Source organism: Seriola lalandi, unplaced genomic scaffold, assembly GCF_002814215.2.
Source record: "Seriola lalandi dorsalis isolate HSWRI2012SDOR001 ecotype SW California unplaced genomic scaffold, Sedor1 jcf7180002054795, whole genome shotgun sequence".
NCBI classification, from domain to species: Eukaryota; Metazoa; Chordata; class Actinopteri; order Carangiformes; family Carangidae; genus Seriola; species Seriola lalandi.
In genome coordinates this window covers 2,670,116-2,686,862 of record NW_019525348.1, presented here as the reverse complement: position 1 = coordinate 2,686,862, position 16,747 = coordinate 2,670,116, and the positions used below count along the sequence as shown (strand labels likewise).

Genomic DNA, 16,747 nt, shown 5'->3' with positions numbered 1-16,747 from the left:
TTAATTTTAATTTTTTTTTGAATGGATGGAAATATTTGTTAAGCATGGTGTTTGCGTTTGCTTTTGCAGATGTTATCACATCTCTGTCCTTGAGTTGTAGGCTCCTTGTCACGCCACATTTTACGCACTCAGAATACTGGCACGCGCCGTGCATGGCACACAGTGGTCATAGCAACGTGGAAAATGGCTTCTGGAATCGACTTCAGGTGCATCACAACACTGAAAACTGGTATGAAAACAACAGCATCTGCACGATTATATGCAAAAACATTGTTTATTATTAAGTGTGTTGGTGCGTATTATTGATTGTGCGCTGGTCACGAGCTGGTGAGGTTGGCATTAAAGAACTTTAAACTGCTGTAGGATGGTTCTTCTCGAGAGTTGTAGACAGTTGTTAAAAGGAGCGACTCATGTCTGTGTTAGATAAGAAAACATAACTTATATAAAAGAAAGTATTATTTTTAAAGCTACACATTTGGACAAATGTTTTCTCACTGCGTTAGAGCGCAAAGCTCCGGTATTTGGACAAAGACAATTACGCATGGGGCCACCTAACAAAAAGGATCTGACAGGGTGAAACCTGTTGTGCGAACTGGTAGTACAAAGGCTCTTGTTGTGTGTTACAACAATAAAAGCCCGATTTCTTCTGTACTGTGAGCCTGTAACTGTGCGCCATGACATCTCCAAAAACATCTCCACTATCGCCACAACTCTGTGGCGCATTACAGTTTTATAATATAACTTTACTTTTATGAAGTTAAAGATGAGTAAACCGTGTCGGCACCACGCAGACACGTTTGAGCTCTGGTGAGGGGGAGCGGGGAGTGTGGCAGAGCTCAAACATGATTTACAATTGCCAACAAAGGATCACAAAAAGCTCTCCTTAACTTTCTGTCTAAATATGTGTTTTGGGAACAATCTGATAACCATATGCTTTCAATAAACTGGACAAATACACTAGTGAGATAGGAGATGGTGCCTTGCTGTTATAAAAGGCACGAAAAGTCTAAAGTAAACTGAATATTACCACTTTACAAATAATCATTGATGCCAAATCCATATTCGGATATCATCGACAGGTGTGGGTTTGAAGTTGTCAGTCTCTCTCCTTGATTTTTATCAGTGTGCTGTAGTGTCCTGCTTGTTATGCAAAGTATGGGCAAACATAAGCGGCCAGTTGCTGTGGAAATAGCAGATATCGGAGCAGACTTGGTACGAAAAGTGATTTAACAATATTTAACAATAAACTGAGTAAGCTTCAGAGCAGGTGATACCTGCCGGGTTCTCCTGATTAATACTTCCTCTACTACTTCACTTTACAGTCTCTTTTGCTTATTTATTAAACGAAATCTATTTATTATTATTTTAGCAAACAGAGGTACCAGGTGGGGCTTTATTTTCGTCTTCAGCTTTTTGTTTGAAGGACGTTTTGAGGGGGGCAATCAAAGTCCAACAACTCGCTGACCAGATTGTTGTCATCCCAAACTAGCAGCGAAGCCATTCAATGTGCCCCCCTCCTCTTGTTCTCTCTGGCAAAGAGCTGCCGGGAGAGAAAAAAAGGAAAAGAAAACTTCTTCAAGAAAGGAAAAACATCTTTAAAACATTTAATTGCAACCCGGATGCCATATGTACACCTCTTGTGAAACCCCTCAACAATGTGACTGCCTTTTAGAAAGTATGGAGTGCGCCTTTGGAGACGTGTGCGCTTTTGGAGAGGTGCGCGCGTCGTGACCAGAATGACCCCGAGCACACTTATAACAAGAAGTAATTCACTTTTAATGTGCTTTGGAGTTTCCTTTCACAGGCAATGCATTGTACCTCTCACCTCAGCTTTTGAAGACAGTGTACACCAATTACAGTGGAATAGCTGTCCTTTGGAGACAGTTTGTCTTTTTGTAAAGACTGAGGATTTTAAGAACCAATGGGGCTGTGGCTGCAAGTCGGCCCCTTTCACCCTCTAAACTAATGCAGAATTTACTTTCTTTCTTCTTCTTACAAAGCTGAATTTTGCATTTATTAGTGGCTCTTTGTGGAGAAAAAGAACAAATGTGCATTTTGTTTAAATGGATGAAGTCCTCAGAAGAAATTTAACATTAAGCATTCTATACATCTATAAGTTAGCCACTGAACATTCAGCAGAAGATCTCTTGTGGGCCTTTGTTCTCTCTTTTTGTTTGTTTGTTTGTTTCTTTTGAGAGTTTGTCTATAGTGACTTCCAGTAGATCTGCACATAACTGCTGACAAATCTGCAGAAAAAAATTTGGTTCCAATTGAGTTTGATCTTAAAAATAAACCAAACATAAACTACCACTGACTGCTAAGAATAGTTTCATAGGTCATTTTAACTCTAAATTTGGACCCAGTGGACCTGTTGCAATTTTTCTAACAATTCCAGTAAATCAGAGTAAACGCTGAAATCAGTAGAAGAATGAATTGTTTGTGGATGGCAGCCCACTCTAAAGAGTCTCTGTGTCAAAATCACAATTGCAATTAGCTAAAATGTACACTTTTTGGTAAAAAATGTGAAAGATTAAGTCTTTAATTTTGGTGTGTCCCCTGTGCACCACAGGCTGAGCTCACTGACTGATTATAAGTTATTGTCAAAAAGGTTGGTTCATCCATTCTGCATCAGAAAGAATTATTTGACTGAAATCCTTGGCAGATTGTCACTTTTTGTGGAGGGTTAAACTGCTTCATTAATATCAGAAATAAAAAACAATTCTTAATAAAAGTAGTGAATCCGTCTTAGTGAAAAAACACTCGTATCTGCAGCATCTTTGTCTTTATCACTGTGTTCTTGGAGTTACTACTGCAGTGTCACTGCTCGGCTGCGCCGAGGCGCTGTTTTCCCTCCTACATAGAAAACAACATTTAACGTCGTTACAAAAGCAATACTAATTGAAGCCTTCAGGTAATGTCGGAAATACAGAAACTATAAGTAGAATAAAGGTGAACAACCAAACTCAGCAGTGAGTCTGAGTGTGCCACAGAATGATGACTGTTATCAAATTTTAGATCATCACACACACACGGCTGCCAGTTCAGTGTCACTTTTTTACGCTTGGTTCATTGATAGATATCAACTTCACATCAATGATCATTTTCTGGTCTCAAAAGAGTAGCTCAGACAGACTAGCTCTATACCATGGGATTAATCAAATTAAATATCAGACCATTTTTTTAATTATTATTATTGATTTGTTTTTCTACCACTTTAGGCCAAAAAAAGTTAATATTTAAATGTTTAAAGGATTAAAGGATTTGGTATTTCCCTAGAAAATCTGTGTGACATCCAGTGAAAACCATGCAACACCAAATTTGATTATTTTGAATTTCTTTAAGTTATTAGCTATTAGCTGTAGCCTATGGGTTGAGAAAATTGTCCCACTTCCTGGGATAATAATAAACAATTTCAGTTGGATTATGAGATTATTATATTATTTATTTCAGATGGATTATGAGAAAAAGGCATTGTCACAAAGATTGAAATAGTTTTGTTCCTATAAGCTCATGAAAAGTTGAGAAATAAAATTCACAGGTAATATAAGGAGCTGCTAAGAATATGTTAAATGAATGCAAAAATGTAAAACTACAATTTAAACAAAAAGCCATCAAAATGATTTGGAAAAAAAGAGAATTAAACTTAATTTTTTGTGTGTGTCTAGGCAGACATTCTTAGGGCAGAAGGGACTTGGACTCATAGCCTCACTATTTCTAAAATCCGGTCTATGGCCCTGGTTACTCGTTATTACTCTAATTAACTGTTCTGACTTGTCTGGGAAGTGGAAGTTACAAAGACCCTTTGAACGCAGCATCAGCTCTTCGCTAACTCATCCAGTTGTGAGCGTGCAAACCTGCTCCGCTCCTATTTCATAAATGGAGGATCTACAGAGCACGCGGCGCCTCACGAACCTCAGACTTCCATATGATTAGCCCTATCCACAGCAGCTTCAGATCTACGCATGCGCAGGCGGCGCGCATCTATATCAGGCCGCTGGCTACTTCCTGAATCAGGGTTAGCTTGCTGCTGTGTGTGATAGGAGCATGTAGAGCAGCAGCTGAAGACTCAAAGCAGTCTGCGGGAGGTCACTTTCCTGAGTAGCACACAACAAACAGAGGGTTTTCGGGAAGAGTTAGCCTCGACGACATGGATTACTGGGTAGGTGTCGCTTCACTTTGCTCTGTTTTCGCTCATTACTTCCACTGTGAGACACGGGACAATGACAGCGCTGCTACAAGACGCTTGGAGAGAGAGGGGAGGACTTGTTTATCAGTAGTGAAGTGAGCCAGTGACCCGACTTGTTTTGCTTTCGGTGATGCTCCATAAACAGCAAGATTCACCGTCAAAGCTTCACGTTGCAAAAGAAACACTTAATCTGCACTGATACCTTGAGCCTTTGAAGCGGGACATTTAGATGAGATCAGCCACATTATGTTTTCAGTCACTTATAATATTAAAAGAAAGTTGCCTATGCGTAGCTTCATGTTACATTTCTATTTAATGAAAAACCTCATGTTTTATGATAAAGTGTCTGCAGAGTGGAGAATAACCCTCCTGTAAAAGGTTTAAAGCTGCTTCCTATTGTTTATTGCAGCAGCCAATGTTTAAAATTAGAGATCCTGTTCAACATAAACCTGCAGGAAGTTTAAACAAAGCTTTTCTCTCTATGCTGCGAGCAGAGAGCTGCTGAGATTTGTGGGATTTTCCTTAAACGAGCACAATCAACTTTTTGTTGATAGTAGACACCAGCAGCAGCAGCAGCAGCAGCAGCAGACAAAAGACTGAGCGCTAGAGGGCGGCTCCTGTGACACAGATCTGCTGTCAGTGCAAAGTCAACCTCCAGTCTGTCACTGTGCACTCATCAGGATCAGCGAGGGAGGACGAAGGAGAAGGAAAAGGCTTTATTTTGATGAAATGCCAGTTCATGTCATGATAACTCGGAGGCTTTACAGAGCAGCTAAAGGAAACTTTTTTTTTTTTTTCCATACACCGCATCTGTAATTATTTCCCCCTCAATCTCTCTTTGAATACGAGCGGTGGTGATGTTGTGTTCAGAGTCTGTTTTCCCTTGATGTATCCAGGAGCAGCCACCTCACACCCAGTACATTTCCATGAGAACATGACCTCCCCTCTGAGACAACAAAAGCTCTCCTTACAGAATAGTCAAATGTTGTATGAGGGGGAGCAGAGGAATGGGCGTCCACTGCTCCAACAATGAAGGAGGACAATGCTGGTACAAGAGTCTTTGTGTCAACCTGGTTCAAGTTTTCCTGAGGCAAAGATAGCACTGAATGGTTTTTGGAGAAGTGTGGGCGGACCTGAGGGTGAAACACGGACATAGAATGTGTTGGATAACAGAAAGAGGCCTGGATGTGAAGGGGCAGACTTGCCTTTTGCACTGATGTTAGATAACACCATTTAATCTTTTCTTTATGACACACGTGTGGCAGCAATCATACTCTTTGCACCTCTGCTCGACATTTTCGTGTGAATACTCTCCCTATCATGAACATTCAAGTCAAGTCTCCCAGACAACACATGTTAATGGCATATTTTCCGTTGTGTCCCACTCGTCTCTGTGCAGCTCATCTTGCCAAACCTGTATGAGGACGTGTTATCCAAACAGGCAGGTATGACAGCCGTGCTCCGAGCGTCTCACTGACAGCCTTCCACTAAAGCTGCATTCACTGCACATAAAAGAAGAAAAGAAATCTAATTTTCTCAGAAAGAAACTCTGTGGCTGATGCCTTGGACAATCAGGCTGAAAAACCTGACATCCTTTCATGTTGGAACAAAGATGGAGAAACTTTGTGACACAATAAACAGTGTTTCCTTTGCGCAAGGGGAGTTTGCCTCATTGTGCTATTATGGGATGTTTATATCAGGCAGCACAGATTGTGATTACTTAAGATATTGTCTTTTGAACCTTAAGCTTTTCTCCATCTGATTAGGCTGAGGTGGAGAAACGAGCGTCCTTGCTATCACGCTGCCTGCTATTGTGTCATAAAAACACCACAGGGGAGAGATAATGAAAAGATAATTTTGCTGCACTTATGAAACGGCCCTCATGAGTCGTTTACTCTGATTTAAGCTCAGTCAGAGCTACTCAGGCTGGAAAAAACACTTACATCCTGATCGTCGTCAAATATTTCAACATTTATTGGTGATCAGGTGGAGAACTAAACACACAGTGCAGATCTGGGTGTTTTAACTTCCTGTCTTGTCTTGATCACGATTGATTGCAAAACATCCCCTCAGCTGGCTGGATGTGTTGTTGCCGGTTTGTGCAGTGGGAGGAGCCTGGTAATAGTCATCCAGTTAGCAGAGCGTGTTCTCTCACTCTCACCTGGAGAACGAATAGCTGACTGACAGTGTTCGTGTGAGGAGGAACCTGAGCTCTGTAGGTCTCACAATGTCTTTTGATGTAAGTACTAAAGTTTGTGGTCTGTGATGGTAACTAGTTAACAGGTTGTTCTTCCTGAAAAGTGAGATGTTTTTCTGTCATCATAAAGATGTAGAGCGTGACTCAGAGTATTTTATTTTGATAATATGCAGGATTTTTACCATAATGTGATGTCCTCCTCCATAATGTATATCTGTACATAGATTTATAGGAACTTGTGAGAAGCAGGCTCTTAAATTAAAGTGTCTTGTCTCATGAAATTAATTCATTGCACCATTTTGAAATATGATGGTCAAACAATGACTTACTTTCCATCAACACACTTCCTCGTAAGTGACAGGTGTATTTAGAGTGATAAAGTTCTTTTTCCGGTAAACATAAACTGTTTTGACAGTTGACTCTTCTTCCTTCAAAATCAAAATGTTGTGAGTCTGAAACGCTGTTGATTCAATTGTAATGTGTGTGTGTGTGTGTGTGTGTGTGTGTGTGTGTGTTTGTTTGTGTGTGCAGAGTGCCTTGGAGGTGTATAAGGAGATGGTCCTGCTGTACCTGCAAGAGGGCCGGCGACAGGTCAACCTGCGCTGCGCCGACCTGGAGCCGTGGCAGATCATCGGAGCGGCGGTCATCACCACGCTGGGAGCAGTCTGGGTCAAAGGCTTCCTCTTCCAGCAAGAAAGTAAGTCATCACACATGACACATGGGAACAAAGCAGGTCTGCTGTAGACTGAATCAGAGATGATAACACATGAAATGAGTTTTAGAACTCCTAAAATTGCAGAGGACGTGTTCACAAAGCTCCTTGAGTCATGCTGTAATTTGCAGGCACATTCACTGAACTGTTGCCACCAGGTTCACCCTCTGGTGCTCTACACTGAAAACCTTTTTTAAGGTAAAGCTTCCCCTGTGCTCTGCAGTTAGTCCAGGACTTGTTTCTCTAGTGTGCCTGACTGACAAATACCTTCAATCAACAAGACTTTCTAGATGTGCTATCAGTCAATCAGTGGTTGAATTCCTGAGCAGCGGGATCAGCTCCACCTGTAACACAGCTCGGAGAGTGAAAGTTGGTCGTCTCCGAGCGAACTAGCTGCACGTCTTCAGAGCTTTCAGCGTCAGAATAAAAATGCTTTGTCAATATGGCTGCGAATTTTCGTGGCGCACTCTTCATCCTGACTTGTGATTATAGGCCACAGTCAGCTGTTTAATATTTTGTGGTTGAACGTGTGCCAGCGTTTCACCACAGCTGCTGCCTTTTTTTTTTCCCTTCTCTGGCTAATAGGTCTCACATCCCGAATCAAGAAGCAGGGCTTTCGACTCATCAGAAAAATACCCTTTGTTGGCATAGCAGTAAGTATCAGTGGTAAATCTGTTCCGTCTTTTTCCCAGCAGATGTTCACTGACTCTGTCTCTCAGACTCCTATGAGTCACTCCTGGATGACTGAGTGCAGCATGCAAGGGTGGGGGGGGAGGGGGAGGGGGGGAGACCTTTGGCACACTTAACATCATGCTCTGGTGATAACATTCGGTTACTTCTGGTCATTATGTCACCAGCAGAGAGCTCACTTTCAGGCTTTATCAGAAATTTACATAAAATGTTGATAGCACAGTGGACATGTTGTCACGTTCAAGTCTGAGACACTGATCCCTCACCTTTTTATTCCCTGTCGTCAACAACCTGCTTTACTTGTATAATGTTTTTACTGCATCAAAAGACAGTTGATAAAATAAATCCGTCCTCTCTTCATGGCAGATCCAGAGCCAGCTGAACAAAGCTTTGGATGACATGTCGGCCAGTCTGTGCACGCTGAAGGAAGGGATGAGCTACACTAAGCAGCTGCCATCTAAAGGTCTCTCTCAGAGCCAAGTGCTGGACAAAATCAGAGAGTACGAAACTCTGAGTAAGTCGTCATTCTTTCCTCAGCTCTCCCTCATGGTTCATTACACTGTGCAGCCCAGTCCCTGGAGAACATTTCACTTGCCTGACCTTTTTTGGAGAAAACCAGTGACAGTGTGTCGTTGCAGATGAGGTGCAGTGGGAGAAAGGATGTGTTTCGGGTGCAGTGTACTGGGGCGATGAATCCCTGACCAAACTCCTTGTGAAGGTTCGTGTCTTTGTATCTCTGGAACATGAAGCATGAATAGTCGAGGTCAAGCTTGAATACTTTTTTTATTTGTACTTTTTTATTTTCTGTTTCTTTTTTTTTTTTGTCATTTTTGAGAAACTCGTCGTGTTCATCCCTCTAAATGAAAGTGCTGCCAACCTGTGTCTGGAAATATTTGTATATTTGAATATTTTTCCCTTTGCTGTTAGGTATATGGAGATTTCGCATGGAGCAATCCACTTCACCCTGACATCTTTCCTGGCGTAAGGAAGATGGAGGCAGAGGTTGTTAGGATGGCTTGCGCGCTTTTCCAAGGCGGGCCCAGCTCCTGCGGCACAGTAAGTCACCGCACTGTCGGTAAACGCTCCCAAAATGTAGAAGCCAGGAACCTCAAAGATGGGCACATGTGACGTACCTTTACTTCTGCTTTGTGCAGGTTACTTCAGGGGGAACTGAGAGCATACTGATGGCCTGCAAGGCGTACAGAGACATGGCGTACGAACGAGGCGTCAAATACCCTGAAATGTAAGGTGTACTGAATGAAACGAGGCCCTATGTGGAGGCTTGTTCCTTCTTGAAGTGTTCGAACACATGATATTTATTTTTCTTTTTGCAGCCTTGCGCCTGTAAGCGTCCACGCAGCCTTTAACAAAGCAGCACATTACTTCGGGATGAAGCTGGTTCATATTCCCCTTGATAACAAAACTATGAAAGTGGATGTGAAGGTGAGAATACAGTCCACGCAGACACTACGTGCTAACTGACTGCTATTATTAGACATCAGTCATTCTCATATTGTTTCCTCTTTTTCAAGGCTATGAAGAGAGCCATCAACAAGAACACAGCCATGCTCGTGTGCTCGGCGCCTCAGTTTCCTCACGGAATCATGGATCCCATCGAGGAAGTGGCCAAGGTCAGGAGTGAAAGATTTTTCCCCTCTGCATGTATTTCTGAAATGAAAACGGGGAAGTCAGATGTCACTTGACACTTTCCCTCGGTGTGTTCCAGCTGGCTGTGCGCTACAACCTCCCGCTGCATGTGGATGCCTGTCTGGGAGGTTTTCTCATTGTCTTCATGGCCAAGGCTGGTTATCCACTCGCCCCGTTCGACTTCAGGGTAAAAGGTGTTACCAGCATCTCTGCAGACACGCACAAGGTAAGGAGTGGCTGCTTATTCGCTTCAGATGGCTGCTTCTTCACTGACTCTTTCTTGTTTTTAAAACTAATAAACAAGGCTTACAAACAAGTTGCAGACATTTAATTATGTGTGTTGCAATAGTCATGGAATTTAAATTTTTATCTTGACCCCAAGATATACTTACAGTACTATAGTTACTGTGCTTATGTGTGTGTGTCACATTCCTCTGCAGTACGGCTACGCCCCCAAAGGTTCCTCAGTGATCCTCTACAGTGATAAAAAGTACCGTCACTATCAGTACTTTGTGGCTCCAGACTGGCAGGGGGGAATCTACGCTTCGCCCTCCGTGGCGGGCTCCAGACCAGGAGGTATCATCGCCGCCTGCTGGGCGACCATGATGCACATGGGAGAGAACGGATACATAGACGCCACCAGGAAGATCATAAGCACAGCACTCAGAATCAAAACAGAGTGAGGCTCTCAGACTGAAGTAGACACAGACAGTATAGTTTATCTTGTCACCTCTGACATCCGTTCATCTTTTCTTCTCGTTGACAGAATCCAGAAGATGAAAGGCGTGTTTGTGTTCGGGGATCCAGAGGTGTCAGTGGTGGCAATAGGCTCAGATGTTTTTGATATTTTCCGTCTGTCTAATGCGCTGACGACAAAGGGCTGGAATCTGAACACACTGCAGTACCCATCCAGGTACATGTAAAACAAGTGAGACTGATTCACAGATTTCATGATGTGATAAGTATCCACTAGTAACTACTAATAACTGTCGTGATCTCCTCTGTCACAGCATCCACATTTGCTGCACAGTTCTGCACACCCAGCCGGGGGTCGCCGATCAGTTTATCCGTGATGTCAGAGAGCAGGTCGCCGTCATCCTGAAGAACCCCAAAGAGAAAACCACAGGAATGGTGAGATGGCGCCGGTTACACACCTGACATTGTTGTATCCACTAAATAACTATAACTAAAAACTGTTCAGTGAGTTGTGTTACAACACAAGAAAGAACTCGCAGCACAGAACGCCGTGCAGTTCTTTTAAGTCCACACTTCCAAGCTGTAAAGTCTGTGATGTCACGCTGTGATATTTTGACAGGTTCTAAGAATAAATAACTCACTGTTTTGCTCTGATGCTCTACAATCAGACAACCTGTTACATTCTGCACCACCATGATGCCTTCTGTCTTTTGTCTATTACAGAGCTGACACACAGTGAATAAATTCACACCTACAGTCGGTTCACAGTACAGTTCTTTATCCTACAGTTTCCCGTTCAGCCGATCATCTATCATCAGGGCTGAACATGAATTTAAAGTGTAGCTGTTTGCAGACATGGCGTTTTGTTTTCTGCTGCACAGGCCGTCATTTCAAGTTGACACAAACTGCATGTGAAGTTTCAGATAAAGTGGAATCTTTATTAAATAAAACCCCAGATTACAGTGAAGTATAAATAATGAATTTTTACAGTCTGTTCTCACTGGTTTCATTTCTCAGGTTTGGTTTTCAATGTAATAAGGAACTCCACTGTGTTTTCCATCACTGAAAAACAGTAATACAGTTATTTGACTCAGTCAAAACTAAACTCCGAGGAATTATGCTTATATTTTTAGATTCAATGTTACGCAGACATTCAGTACATATCATCATCTCTAATGTCAATCGCAAATTAACCTGCATAAATCTACTTGATACTCCAGAACGTTGCTGAGAATCATCACGTTTGTTCAGTATCAAAGTGATGATCATCTGCACAGGAGCTGCTAACATCTAGTTCAACAAAGAGAGGGGGCTCAAGTTGTAGTCCACAGCTAACATACTGACTCCATGGCAACTTCATGTTTACAAAGCATCATGAGAACTGTAGTTCCACTGTAGTTCTACACCACGACAATCTACTGTCTCTACTGTGCGCTGCTCAACTCACTCGTGTCTTCCTGCTGTTTCAGGGAGCGATCTACGGCATGGCCCAGTCCATCCCAGACAGATCCATGGTGACGGAGATCTCCAGAGGCTTCCTCGACTGTCTCTACAGCACCGAGGTTCCCAAGACAAACAACAGCCACATGAACGGCAACGGCAAAGCCCACTGAAACAGGACTGCCCCCCCATCCCTCCCCCGTGGCCCCCGACCCAACTGCACGCAGGGAAAAACGCGTTCGCCTCCTCCCAGAGCTCAACAGTTGCCTTATCTTGCATAACTACAGCATACGGAGAAACATCTGCAAAGATCTGTGAAGCACAAGCCATCGTCATTTTAATCAACCCAGAGGGAAACCACTTGTGACACTGCGCCTCAACGGCCCAGAGAAGAAGAGTCTGGTTCCACACAACAAGTTTTAGTCTTTTTGATTTAGGTTTTCTTTATGTCGTGTGTGTGTGTGTGTGTGTGTGTGTGTGTGTGTGTGTGTGTGCGTGTGTGTGTGTAAGTTCATTTCAATTTTAGCTTTTGTTAAATCAATATATCTGTCATCATCTCTACTGATTTCACAGCAAAACCATTCAGTTTTTGTTTTGTTTTTTTACTCCACAACATTTCAGCTCGCCATCACCGCTTTAATATCTGTGATGACTCAGCAAAAACCCCAGACCACTGAACGCTTGTTAGAAACGCTGTGCTGCCCTCTAGCATGAAACCCGTTGTACTGCTCCAGACCGGCTCCACATGTGGAGCTCTGTGTGTGGTTTATAGATATCATGTACTAGCTCTCTGGAAAACAGCATTTTAATGAATGGGGAAAAAAAAAAAAAAAAGCACTGCAACGCCCAGACAAGAACATATCAGGTTAATCTGTAAATCACTTGAAACTGCAGTTCTCTGATGTCAGAGTTCGTCTGTAAGCATGAACACGTTTGTCCTCGTTTGTTAGCACTTAGTGTGATGATGTTCTTTCTGTTTTAAATCTGTGGTCCATCTACAGTGGTTGGATGTGTAGACAGAGGGAGAAGGATTTGGACAGTGGGAGCTTTGAATGTCATTAATATTCAATCAATAAAATGTCTTTAAATTGGAATAAGGGGTAAATTGTAACCAGGGTAGGAATATTTTGAAGTGGCTAAAGATTATGAGCCTTTTTGATTGTTCCTCAGAACTGGCGAGGCTTCCTCACGGTAAATTGGCCTGTAAAGAAAATTATTGACGGACTGGACTGAAGGCTGTTTCCACCCCTGGTCTACTGTATATTATCAAGTAGCAGAAGCTCAGTATTCAGTATTTCCTCACCTGTGTACTACCTTATTTTAATCATTTAACTCCTAATTCAATCTACCTCAGCTTCTACTCTAATGTCATTTATTCATCCACTGAAACACATTCAAACATTTTCCATTTCTAATATAAACTTCACGATGTTAGGGCATTTGACAAACTGTAATAAAGTGTTCTTAGAGATACTGAGAGGAAACAGATCCACTGTGATGGAGGTCTCCAGCTTCTCTGAATGTGGAACTACTTTTCCAATCGGCAGGATACGTTAGCATTTACTAACAGGCTGATAACCGCAACACCAAAAGGACCTTGTGTTCTCTTTATTTCACGGGCTTTCCTAATATTGTGTATTTCCATGAAATTATTTCCACATTTGTGCAATATGTAACTTCTCCTTTTTATGAATGAGACCGAAGGGGGAAATGCTCCGCTATTAATGTTTAAGATGCGTTATCAGAGGCGTAGTGTTGATTGACAGCTCATCAGCCTTGTTGGTGTAATTTAACCATTTGTGTGACCACTGGGTGTTTTATTAATCACTTAATTTGTGACTCTTTTTTTTTTTTTGTGAGTGTTTGTTTTAAAGAGATCAGACATGAATGTATTTAGGTTCTTACATGTGCGGGGATTTTTCCGTCTTTTTGTCAGTGCCTGGTTAAAAGACTGATGCCAGACAGAGGACGTAACACCCCACCCCACTAGCGATTGAAGCTCACCCCATCATCTGTTACCATCCTTTAATACTGCGGCCAGTGACAGGATGTGGAAACTCATGCCTGTCCAAAAACAAAAAAAAGGACTTTTCTAACAATGTTTGCTTTGGAGAAATATCCTCAAAAAGTGTGATGATGGAACGGCCAAGAAATCTCTTGAATAAAAATTTTTAATGCAAATTCCTGATTCTGTAAAAGTCCACACAGATAATGTATCATCTGTCCTGTGTGTATTCTTGTACTTTGGCCATATGATGGAGCAATAATGAGCGTTCGCCTCTGTGCCTCCAGAGGTTTGAACTCATGACATCTCTGCAGTTTTTCTCTCTTTTCATCCTCAGGGATTTGGCTTCAAAACGACATCAGTTAAAGTCCACTGCTCTTTCAGACGTTCACAGGGAGGACAAAACGACACTTTAAATCAGCGGTTCCCAACTTTTTCCAGCGCATGGCCCACTTGAAAATGTCAAACGTTGGCAGCCGTTACATTAAATTACAGAGGCCAGATAATGTCTTCTCAGAGCACTTTTTATTTTAATGATAACGATGGAGCTTTTACCCTGGATGTTATTTTTCAGCGTGCAGTCAGACTGAGATAGGAAACAAGTATATGATGTTCAGTGGCGACAACATAAAAGTTCCTATTGTTGGCTTATCACAGTGATAGTCCTCAATATGAGAAGAGTTTTAAACATGTTTCATATTATATATTTGTATTTCTAATTATATATTCTAATTTTTCACCAAAATTGTTGTTTTTCAAATGATTCATCGGCCCTCTTGCAATACCTTCGTTTCCCACTAGTGGGCCCCAGCCCAGAGGTTTGGAACCACTGCTGTAAAGTATATTACAATCCAATTCAGCAGCCCATAACAAGTATAACCTGATGTCAGGCTTGTAGTGTTGAACTTTGTAGATTTTGCTTCTGAATGTACGAGGTTTAAATCTGTTCACGTCAGCCTGCGTCCTTGTTTAGCTGATCTATTTTAGGTGAGGACGCACCTGCTGGTTCCTCTTAGCAAGTGATCCATAGCTAACACTCAGAGTGGTCTAACAGTTAACGTGGCAGATGTCTACAGTGTTGTGTGTTGTGTGTTTTCAATAAAATACATTCAGTCTGAGAAGAATCAGATTCTGGTCATTTTTCACTTACAACAAGAGAGAAAACAACTTTTTACTAAAAGTACAAGAACACTTGGTCCATGAGACGCCAGAGACTGAAGGACACACGTCCCGCTGTGAATGATATCTGGTTGCTGAGGAATTACTTGAATCCTTTAATGTGTAAACAGTGTTTTACCATTTCCTTACTTAATAATCTCATTTTCACCATGTGCAAAAACCAACAACAAAACACATTGGACCCTTCACAGACGGACACGTCACCCTAAGTTAAGTGGGAGTAACTGGTTCATATTCTTTGGCTTCTGCAGATGACTGAACGTAAAGATCTGTGACGTCCAGCGCTTCAGTCGTCCCTGTTCAGATGACTGACAGCATGTCGGTCACATCAGAGACGCCTGGTCGATGAAGGTGGCCAATGTGATGTCGCGCTGGGACAAGCCTCCACAGTCATGTGTGCTGAGAGTGATCTGGACCTGAGGGAACAAAGGGAAGTGGGACAGAGGCTGTGACTCTCATCATGTGCCCAGAATGAGCTTCTTTTTTTTTTTTTTTTTAATGGTGAAACAGTAGTTAACCCAGCATGATGTGGACTAATGTTGAAATCTAAAACTATCTGAAGAAAACATACAAGGTACAAAACTCAACGGAAGTTTTTAACTTCAAATTTAAAATCTGAATTATGTTTCTAGTTTATGAAACAGCTCATGGCCGACGTTTTTCTGATCACTTGCAATAAGCTGTACAACACTGACATATTATCACCATGGTTGTTGATGGACATAAAAAAAGATGGATGTTAATGTGTTATTGTTTCTGCTGCCAAAGCAGAGAGGAGAAGAAAAGTCAAAGCCTGATCAGGTCTAACCAACAAATACTTGCTCCATAGGAAACCATTCTAATTCTTATCTGAGGGGGGACAGACTTTGACACAGAAAACCTGAATTAAGCCCAAACATAACTGGATAATCCACCAATCTCGCCTCATGCTACAGGACTCTGTCGTGGTGTTTCCATCTGACTAATGCAAGTCCTTCTTTTAGCTCTGTTTTGGTCTTCACCAACTCCTGAGGGAAATATCCGGCCCCCTTAGCTCTCCTGCCGCCTCGCTGAAATGTGAAATGTGAACCGAAAAAGTAAAGTTGCGGGCCATAAAACCAAAACAGTGAGCTGAATAACTTCACAGAGCCCTTTCACAGTTCACACAGTCATTTGGTCCAGTATTAATGTAAAAAGACAGAGTACAGCAGCTTCAGTGAGTCATACTGAAGCTTTATCTGCTCTGGGTGAAAGGCACATCTGCATTCCCAAAGGAAACAGCTTCGCACAAGGCTCACACTTCCCTGAGGAGACGTCATGCACCTGTGTCAGCTTGTGTGACAGGAGTATCTTTGTTAATGTTCATCATGACTTTGCAGTTAAATGTAGATCACATTATGTAAAAGACGAACGAATGTGAAGCTCTGGTACATGGTGACAGGACTGGGCTCCTCCTTGCTGTGATGTATTCACTGATGACCACAAATGCAACCACCCTGAGGCCTGTAAACTCCTTTGCAGTCATAATTAGTCTTTTTATACCTTGTTATAGACATTGAACCACTCAGGGTGATGGTCCATCTTCTCTGCTTGCAGAGCCACTCTGGACATGAAACCAAAGGCCTGAAAGAAGAGAACGCCCATGTCCAAAAATCAGTCAGTCGTCTATACACATAACATACAGCAGCTGCTGGTTATGAGGTGTGATGCATTACAAACCTGATTGAAGTCTTTAAAAACAAACTCTTTGTAGATGGCGTCCCGCCCCACAACCTCCACCCACTGAGCGTTGCGTAGCAGGGGGAGTAGGTGGGTCCTCTCCTCGTCAGTCAGACTCTGTATCTTACCGGCCTGGCAGGACAGAACAGAACAGGGGTAATAGTGCAGCAGATTATAGAGGGGCAGTTTCACAAACACAAACTGTGATTGGTTGCACGGGATCCCATCTGGAAACAATGAGAGGCCGCATTCCTGCTTTTAAAAAACTGGCTGGTTCAAAGGTATGTGGGGGTGGGG

At 42.3% G+C, this 16,747-nt stretch overlaps 2 protein-coding genes across 4 annotated transcripts in view; one reads left to right on the top strand and one right to left on the bottom strand.

The window, feature by feature from the left end:
• The first annotated feature begins 4,018 nt into the window (after positions 1-4,018).
• On the top strand, positions 4,019-14,697 carry sgpl1 (sphingosine-1-phosphate lyase 1). Of its 3 annotated transcripts, XM_087179147.1 has the most exons (15): positions 4,024-4,159; positions 5,586-5,631; positions 6,915-7,080; positions 7,681-7,748; positions 8,152-8,299; positions 8,424-8,503; positions 8,713-8,841; positions 8,940-9,028; positions 9,120-9,228; positions 9,318-9,416; positions 9,512-9,658; positions 9,873-10,111; positions 10,199-10,345; positions 10,443-10,563; positions 11,598-14,697. In XM_087179147.1, the coding sequence occupies exons 2-15, from the start codon at positions 5,605-5,607 to the stop codon at positions 11,739-11,741; spliced, it is 1,713 nt and encodes a 570-aa protein (XP_087035273.1). In that variant the 5' UTR covers positions 4,024-4,159; positions 5,586-5,604; the 3' UTR covers positions 11,742-14,697. The 3 variants fall into 3 exon arrangements, with proteins under 3 accessions (XP_023281588.1, XP_087035273.1, XP_023281589.1); XM_023425820.2 differs by lacking the exon at positions 5,586-5,631 and having other exon boundaries at positions 4,019-4,159; XM_023425821.2 differs by lacking the exons at positions 4,024-4,159; positions 5,586-5,631 and adding an exon at positions 6,090-6,425.
• Positions 14,698-14,834: 137 nt separating this feature from the next.
• The window catches only part of pcbd1 (pterin-4 alpha-carbinolamine dehydratase/dimerization cofactor of hepatocyte nuclear factor 1 alpha), a 2,738-nt gene continuing 825 nt past the window's right edge, over positions 14,835-16,747 (bottom strand). Inside the window, exons 2-4 of the mRNA XM_023425695.2 lie at positions 16,451-16,582; positions 16,274-16,354; positions 14,835-15,168 (exon numbers count right to left, since the gene is read on the bottom strand). Coding sequence (XP_023281463.1) covers positions 15,076-15,168; positions 16,274-16,354; positions 16,451-16,582 — 306 coding nt within the window. The 3' untranslated portion in view covers positions 14,835-15,075. The remainder of the gene's footprint in view (positions 15,169-16,273; positions 16,355-16,450; positions 16,583-16,747) is intronic.